Genomic DNA, 8784 nt, shown 5'->3' with positions numbered 1-8784 from the left:
ACGCTGAGCATGGAAGTGACTCTTGCTTCATCAAAACCAGATAATTTAATAAACTTTATTCTTGGTGGGGGAAGAGGGAGGGAAAAAAAGCCACCTACTCCACTCCTCTCAATAAATTAAATAATACACGGCCAATGCCCGTGCCCTAAGCAAACCTCGGGCACTTGAGCAAGTCCCGCTGTTTCCTTACGGTCCAGTCCGCTTCCCCTTCACAGAAGGGAGTTTTTCCTCCTGCTACCAGGTTATGTCATGCCATGGGCCACATCCCCTCTGTGGTGAGGGTCCAGGGCCCAGAGAGCCCCAGAAAGGATGTGGGGTACGGCAGAGTGGTCAGAAAAGGGGGAAGGGGCTCTTCTTCCTCAAAGCTCGGAGTCCCAGAGGAGAGTTGTGGCTGCTCTCCCTCCTCAGCTCCCCCAGACCAGGGTGTAGGAAAAGAGGACGGAGTGTGTCCCTTACCTGGGACAACCCGAAGAGGCCCCTAGAGCTAACGAGGCCTTCTAGGTTCTGCGTCAAAGGCAGCAGGCAAAGGCGCTCTGTGGCTGTGGGGCAGGGAACAGCATTTCCCAGGGCGGGAAGGGCCACTCCGCAGCCTGCCCACAGCACCGCACTCCGCCCTTGCCCACCCGGACCTCCGCCCTCACAGGCACCTGGCTCCGGGGAGCCACCAGCCATCCCTCAGCCTCCCTCCCTGCTGAACATACCATGTCCTCCAAGTGCTTTCTCAGGGCTGGTAAGGAGTGTACTGGTACTTCTCCCGACCCCTGAAAGGTTAAGAACCAAGGACCCCAGTCCTCGCTGTGCTCAGTAAATGGGAACTCTTTGGTCAGTGCCAGCATCAGAGGCCCCCTCGGGTGAACGCTCCCCGGGCCCCCAGAGGGGTCTGCCTTGGGCAAGGGCCTCGCTATGGCTTGAGAGAGACAGCACAGTCCCTGTCCCGAGCCTGGCTCACTCTGCTGCCACGGCCACCTCCTCTTCCTCACCCTCCTCCTCCGTCTCCGTCTTGATCTGAGCAACCCCCAGGCGGTACAGGGTATCGCGGATGACCACCTCGCCAGGCTGGCAGCTCTGCACGACGTCGTGGATCTGCCGGTTGACGATCTCGCGGCTGGTGAGGAAGTCCATGAGGCGGTTGTAGAGGTAATAGTGGGTGGCATTGTCAAAGGCAATGGGACGCTGGCGGACACTGTTTGGTTTGCTGTCCGCGATAGAGGCCAGGATGGCTGCGTAGGGTGTCAACTCAGGACACAGAGCCAAAGAGTGGTGCCCAGCACTGAAGTCACCAGGACTGGGCTGTGTGCCCACGTGGACAATGCGCCGAGTGGCAGTCTTGGTGACCGGGTGCTGGACAGAGTGCTCGGACTCGGTCATGTCCACAGTATAATGCTGATCCAAGAGTTCTGGGCAGGACACACTCTAGGAGAGAGATAAGGAGCCACTCTCACACCAGGGAGCAGCTAAGGTGGGGCCCATGTGGCAGGGGAGTGGGGCTGAGGTCACCAACCCTGTTTAGATCCTCACGTCAACAAGTATCGTGTCTCACGGGGCCAATCCCCTCTTCTCCCTCTGTCCTCGGTTTCCTCATGTAAGATTGGGGACAGTAACCATAGCAGATGGTAGATTACGTGAGCTGCCCTTGTTTATTACTGTGCCTAGTCCACTGAGGCAGGGTGGCAGGGCGGTGGGGAGGGAGTGGCTCACAGAGGCTCAGACACCACCCGCAGTGCCCAGCACAAGCTCACAGCGCCAGAGAGCCCCAGGGAACAAGGACAAGGAGAGTGAGGACAATGACGTCTCCTATCTCCTATTACCATCCTAATGTTTCTTCCTCTATAGGAAGCACATGGAGAGCACATGCCACTTGCCTCTGGTAAGAACCGTTACTTAGTACAATGTCCCAAGACACAGAGACAAGAGCTTTGTCACTAACATGCTGTGTGACCTTCGACAAGTCCATTTCCCGCTCTTGGCTTACTAGCCCCTTTTATTAAAAGATTGAATAAGGTCAGTGTTTTCTAAGCCACTGTGCCTCCAGATGATAAGAGACATGCCATGTAGTATATTCAGGATTAAATCCAAGACAGGGCTGGTTGGGGCCTTTAGTATGTCAATGTCCATGATGACTTTCAAAGGTGGCAATTTTCTAGGCTTATGAGGAAGGCAACTTGACCTACAACATACCCGTGTTTGTTGGGACAGCCTGGGCACCCTAAGTGACATGCTGTGGCCGCACACACACGGGTTAGTAGTAAAAATGTATACAGTAAATGCTGGTTCCAGAGTATTAAGACAAAACGCTGATGGACAAAGGATGCTGGAGATAATGCCGTCTTGAAGAACCAGGGGCAAGACAGGCTGGCCTGCAGCACTTACTGCAGAAGGAACTCACCACAGGCGGCTCCATGGGGCTAGAGAAACAGCCCTGGTTCCTCCCCCACATCTGGCTGGTCAGCTCTGGGTAGCAGAGGTCAGCACACAGGGCCACCGGGGTGGCCATGTCTACCACGTAGACAGGTGGCCAATGGCGGGAAGAGGCGAGCAGATCCACGTGGTCACGGGCACTCTCGCCCCGCACAAGGTACTTGGAGCCGCAGATCACCTGGAGGAGATGGAGGGCACAGCACAGATTAAGACGCTAATGTGCAGACAGAGCGGAGCCCTCAGTGGCTTCTTCCTAGGAAGATGAACAATCAAGTTTCGTAACTGAAGCCGCAGCCATTTTGCCAGAGCCCATGACATTCTGCTTTCTTTTTACATCTTTCCCTAAATGAAATCACCAGCTCATTTGTGACCAGAGAGAAGAGCTGGGAGCACCCAGTCTTCAACTGAGGCTGAAAAACCACCACACCATCTACTCACCCCCACCACCACCGCCATATCACCCTCCCCAGTACCACCACCTAGCTCAGTGGTTCCCAATCCTGGCTGCATAGCACCAGCAGCTAAGCACTGGATAAAAATGGAGGTTCCTGGGCCCTACCTCAAACCTAAGGCATCAGCCTCTGGGGGCAGGATCTAAGCAGCTCCCCACCAGACCCTGCTGTAGAACTGCAAACCCCTCCACTGATGCCCCAGCGCCACTCCACTGCCAGGCAGCTATGCGTACACTGGACGTTCTCTGCCTCCACTTTCCGCCCCCACACCACCAGGCCTGGCTGCACCTCCAGGGAGTACGGCTCTCCCAGCACAACAGCTCTCACATCTGTCCCCATATTGTCTGGTGTATGTCAAGAATGGTCCCAGTCACACAAACAGAATCCTCCAGCATCTCTTGCAGTTTTTGTTAAAGGAGCTGAATTCTAATTCTCCGCTGACAGCCAGGTCGCCCTGCCCACATACATCCCGGTGAACTGAAACTCTGCTAAGCCCGCCCTCCACTTAGTGCTTGTTCACAGGGTGCTATGCCCTAGTGTCTTCCCAGACCTACTGCCACACAGCACGACCTTTTCATAGTGATCCCGGTACCAACCCTGTCTACAACCTACAGACAGTGATCTTCCTAAAATCAGAATCGAACCGTGTCCATCCTATTTCCCATTCCAAACCAACCAAGGAGTCCCTCACCACTCTCAGAAGGAAACCCAAACTGTCCCTCTGCCAACAAAGCCTTACATTACATGATCTAGCCTCTGGGGACCCCGCCACCCCCTTCTCTTGGCTCACTAGGTTCCCCACTGAGGGCTGAGTGGCCGCTCTTCCTTCTGCTGGGACTCTCCTTCCCTTGTTCATCATCGGGGCTCTCAGCCCTCTCTGACTGCCCCAGGGACAGCAGGTCCCTCACTATCACTAACTACTTCAGGCCCTTGCACCACAAGCTGTGGTGACTTTGTTTCCCCACTAAAATGAGGTCAACTAGGAAGGAAAGACTCACTGCTCACCTTTGTACCCGCAATAGCTGATGCAGGGTCAGCACACGGTAGGGTGCTTAATAATAGTCGCTGCCGACAAGCCAGGCCCCCCGCCCAGCCCGAGGCACAGCAGCGACACGGGAGAGACTCCACAGGCTGCCCCAGGCGAGCTGGAGTAATCAGACCAGGCGCAATGTGTCCCGAGCAAATCCACCCCAAGCTCCTCTTGTTATCCTCTTACCTGATGGGGGCACACCTTGTAGATCTTACCCCCTGTGAGATGAGGCGGGGGCTGTCTAGCTCTGGCTCCATTTTGTACATTTTCATAGAGGGCCAACAAGGAGAAGCAGAGCTGGTCCTGGAGCAGAAGGTCAAGATTAAAAACGCAGTGGTAAATGCTGAAGGACCAGCTGTGCACAGCACCAACTGCTTACTTCAACCCCCAAAGCAGAAGAATAGAGCATCCAGGCCCCAGTGGGCCCGGGGCCTCACCGGCCCAAGGTCCTCTAGTACAGACGGGGCCCTGAGGCCCTGAGGCCCTGAGAGGCCCTGAGAGGCCCTGAGAGGCAGAGCCAGCCTGACAGACCAAGACGCCACTCTGTCCAGGCCACTCTGAGGCCTGCGTTCCTCCACCTTTTCACAGGGCAGGAAAGCTTCAAAGAGAAGCTACTGTTTGAGTCCGAACTTGAGGGAGATAAAATGTTCACCGGCTTGATTGGTCTGAAGGAGCTCAACAGTATATGAATAAAGGCTTCCTACACATGCACTCTATGAACTGTCACAGTCCTCATTTCCTAAGCCTAGGCAGGTGACAACCAGACACTGTGCAGAGTGCCCTCCGGACAACAATCTTTGTGAGGTTGGTATTTTAGTTATTTCCACTTCGCAAAATGTGAAAAACAAGGCTCAGAAATGTAGGTGCTTATGCAAGGTCACACGCAGTGAGAAGACCAGGATCCCAACCCCAGACTCTGAACGCACTACCTTCAACAGCGTAGCCGACCGGAGGGAAAGGCCTCACGTGCCCATCACGATCTGGGTGCTAACCATCTCGCAGGCCTCCCTGCCGCGGGCATCCTCTGTCCAACACAGGTGCCCAGTCACAGAGGTTCATATTCCGGCCCAGAAAAATGGACCACTGGCCTGCTCCCCATGTCTGTCTCTACTGCCACACCCGACACGCACCTTGGAGTCTTCTGCCCCAAAAGGGATGCCGCATCGCCTCAGCAGGTGCTGCAGCTTCTCCTCACTGTAGGAGCCCACGTCCTCCAGCACGCAGGCGCCCTCCTGGAGCAGCCTCACCAAGGCACTGCCGTTGCCTGCAAGGGACCACGGTGCTGAGCGGGGGCCCTGCGTCCGCCAACAGGACATGGGCAGTCCCTGACGCGCGAGGCCTACAGCCTGGCTAGGAATGAGCGCAGGCTCGGCCCTGAGCACTGCCCTGGGCGCTGGGGGAAGTGGACTCAAGGCAGGTCTGATGAAGTTTCTGAGCTGGCGCTGGGCCCTTGAACATCTAGGGGATCTATTTGCCAGAGCGCCCTTGAAGAGAAACCTCTCATGGGTCAGCTTTTGACCTTTGAAAGTTTTTCAGAACCAAGATCTCATATGCTTACTGCCCCTACAGCAACGAGAAGCAGCAGCTCCATATACTAAGTTCCTGAACCTGCCTAATCAACAGAAATAGGTGGGGACCTTAAAAGAACAACCTCTGGGACTTGAAGCAGCACACAGGAGGTGGGCCCAGTATCCAATGTTAGGAAGCACTGTTTGAGAACCAGTAGGTCATTTGGTGGGTCATACCCAGAATTTTTAAAATGAAATAAAGTAGAAACAAAGTATACTGCACTTGGTAAATAAACACTGTTTTGTGAAAGTTTTGTTTTAGTCACAGATACACACACGTACATACTTATATGAGTATCATGCTGGGTCACGATGCAGAACCTATTTCTTACTATGAGTTGCAGTAAAAAAGAAAAAAAAAGGTTATCACTCTAGCTCAGTGGTCGACAAACCGCGGCTTGTGAGCCACATGTGGCTCTTTGGCCCCTTGAGTGTGGCTCTTCCACAAAATACCACGTGCTGGTGCTACCTCGATAAGGAATGTACCTACCTATATAGTTTAAGTTAAAAAATTTGGCTCTCAAAAGAAATTTCCATCGTTGTACTGTTGATATTTGGCTCTGTTGACTGAGTTTGCCGACCACTGCTCTAGCTCCTTGGATCACTTCATCTTCACAACAGCCTAGGAGGTGGGTAACCATACCATATCACGCCCCCTTTGTGATTGAAGTAACAGAGGCTCAGGGCGATGAAGGGAATTGGTGAAGTCCCAAAGCTACTAACACTAAGTGGCAGAGCTGCTCAAACTCACATTGTTAGAAACCTATGCTCTCAACAGCTAGTCAAGGGTGTCTCAGTGTATATCCACAGAGCGTTTGCAAAACCATCTAAAGAACTGTTTAGAAGGCAGACTCCTGGGCCTCCCTCTCCACTTATCAGTGAGGATCTTTGGGGTAGGAGTCTTCTCACCAGCATTCCTCAGAAGACTCTCATTGCTCAGTGTAGTACCTCCCAGAAGGCTGACAGAGGGTTGTGTGGGTCAGTCCTATAGAATATGGCTGGCCGCTCTTCAAAGCCCTGCACCATGACTTTAATCTCTAGGGCATCTTTGACGGGCTGTCCTATCTTTTCAGAAGATGCCCTTCAGGTGGCCTGGCCCGGCTCCGCCATTTGTGCATCCTGCATGGACAGTATTCCAGACTCCTGACTGGGCCCTTCTCTGACCCCAGTCAGCCACCAGACGGCCTTACCAGGTACTGGCTGTACATCCGGGTTTTTGTCTTTCTCAGTGTTGACGACCACAGCTCCTCTCATGAGTGGTGGGAAGAAGGGGGCAATAACAGAGGCGTCAAACTTGGTGATAGGGATGCTGGCAGGGAAGGCCACCTGCTCAATCACCTCTGTCTCCATCGTGGCCCAAAAGTCCTCCATGTTTACCTCACTAGAGCCCAAGAACTCCGGCCAGGTGAACTAAAAGGTCAGGGTAAAAAAGGTCAAACTGTAGGAACCACAGAATATTAGCAACACAATACCCTACCTTCTTGACACACTCAAGGCAACCAAGGCTGGAGGGGGGATGGGTTATGGCAGCTGTGCACTGCTGGGACACCCCCATATCTGGTATCTCAGTACCTGTCTTTGGCCACATTCAAGCCTGGGGGTGACTGAGTGAAACTATTGGAGGGCAGAATAAGATTGTGAACAAAGGTCTAATTCCAAAGCCCACAGCCTTAATCCCTATACCAGCTGGCAGGAACAGCAGAATAAACTTTAGTGACATTCCACCCACTCCAAGGCCCTGTTGACCCCCGCCCTCCTCCAGAAATGCCTCCCAGACCTTGCTGGCACACTGCTGTCCCCTCTACATCATGCAGCATTACCTCTCTATTGCAGGCACCTAGTAGTTGTGCTATTCAGTTTTTCTTCTGGTATCCCCCTTATATGGTTCTCAAAGTGTGGCCCCAATCCTATTACCTAGAGCAGAGTCCTCTGTCTTACTTAGTAATGCTCCCACCTGGGCCACGTGTCAATCTGTATGAGATGGATCTCTAAGTCTGCACTTCTCCTAGTGTGGCAGCTAGAGCGCCGATCACCTGGGAGCTTGTCAATAGTGCCCATTCTTTTTTTTTTTTTTTGTATCTTTCTGAAGCTGGAAATGGGGAGGCAGTCAGACTCCCACATGCGCCTGACCGGGATCCACCCGGCATGTCCACCAGGGGGCGATGCTCTGCCCATCCAGGGTGTTGCTCTGTTGTGACCAGAGCCATTCTAGCGCCTGAGGCAAAGGCCACGGAGCCATCCCCAGCGCCTGAGCCATCTTTGCTCCAATGGAGCCTCGGCTGCGGGAGGGGAAGAGAAAGAGAAGAAGGAGAGGGGGAGGGGTGGAGAAGCAGATGGGCGCTTCTCCTGTATGTCTTGGCTGGGAATCGAACCCGGGACTCCCACACGCCAGGCCGACGCTCTATCTCTGAGCCAACCGGCAAGGGCCAATAGTGCCCATTCTCAGCCCCATTTCAGACCCACTGAATCAGAAACCCTGTGCATGGGGCTAAACAACTCACACTAGAAAGTCTGAGAACCACTGCGCTGCACACATCTATTCCCCCATCCTACTCCCCTTCCCTCCCGCCTCACAGGGCACAAGCGCAGGCTGCGTGTCAGCGAGTCTCCCACCACAACCTCACAAGGCAGTGAGCCCACCCTCTCCACAAAGAACTTGGGACAGGAAACGTCAGCTGAGTACGCTGTGTGCACAGTTGACATGGCTGCTGTCCTTAGTCCAGAGGGTCCTCCTCTACACGGTCCCTGAGGGGAGGGCCAAGCAATCTCCTCACAGACAATGCATATTTCAGTTTTCTTCAGTAACTTCCTGTTTTATTACACAGACTTGAGGATACCCCCTACCTGCCCTTCTCCCCACATGCACCACACCACTCAACAAGCACAAAAGGGAGAAAATATAGTCGGTCCTGTCTCCAGAAAGAACCCCATACCATAGAAGGGAAGACACATGCGTCCTGAGGATAAAGGACACCCCACTCCAGGAGGAAAGAACCCTGGCAGGACTAAGCGACATGAGCTTTATAGGGAGGTGGCTGCTGTCTCTTCTGGAGACAGAAAAGTCTCCGCAGTCAGATGTGCTCAGAACAGCCAGAGCTCGGAGACTCAGGTGTAAGGGTGAGCATGGCAGTGCTTACAAGCTCAGACTCCAGAGTCAGACAACAGGACCAAGGTCAAGTCCCAGCTACACCCCTCCCTGGCTGAACGAGCCTGGACAAGGTCTCCCGGCTTCAATCCCTTCCTGTCCACACATCTCACAGAGCTGGGGTGAGAAGCACTGAGTGCAGAGTAAGAATTTGGCACATGTACTAAAATG

At 53.7% G+C, this 8784-nt stretch overlaps 1 protein-coding gene across 2 annotated transcripts in view; it reads right to left on the bottom strand.

Annotated features, from left to right (window-relative positions):
• Window positions 1-41: 41 nt before the first annotated feature.
• Window positions 42-8784, bottom strand: part of HMGXB3 (HMG-box containing 3) — a 54891-nt gene continuing 46148 nt past the window's right edge. For both annotated transcript variants that reach the window (XM_066272990.1, XM_066272991.1), the window contains 5 exons: window positions 6659-6878; window positions 5031-5164; window positions 4087-4203; window positions 2387-2596; window positions 42-1413 (listed from right to left, as the gene is read on the bottom strand). In XM_066272990.1, coding sequence (XP_066129087.1) covers window positions 946-1413; window positions 2387-2596; window positions 4087-4203; window positions 5031-5164; window positions 6659-6878 — 1149 coding nt within the window. In that variant the 3' untranslated portion in view covers window positions 42-945. The remainder of the gene's footprint in view (window positions 1414-2386; window positions 2597-4086; window positions 4204-5030; window positions 5165-6658; window positions 6879-8784) is intronic.

The sequence above is a fragment of the Saccopteryx bilineata genome, chromosome 4 (assembly GCF_036850765.1).
Source record: "Saccopteryx bilineata isolate mSacBil1 chromosome 4, mSacBil1_pri_phased_curated, whole genome shotgun sequence".
NCBI classification, from domain to species: domain Eukaryota; kingdom Metazoa; phylum Chordata; class Mammalia; order Chiroptera; family Emballonuridae; genus Saccopteryx; species Saccopteryx bilineata.
This window is presented reverse-complemented; position numbering and strand designations above follow the sequence as displayed.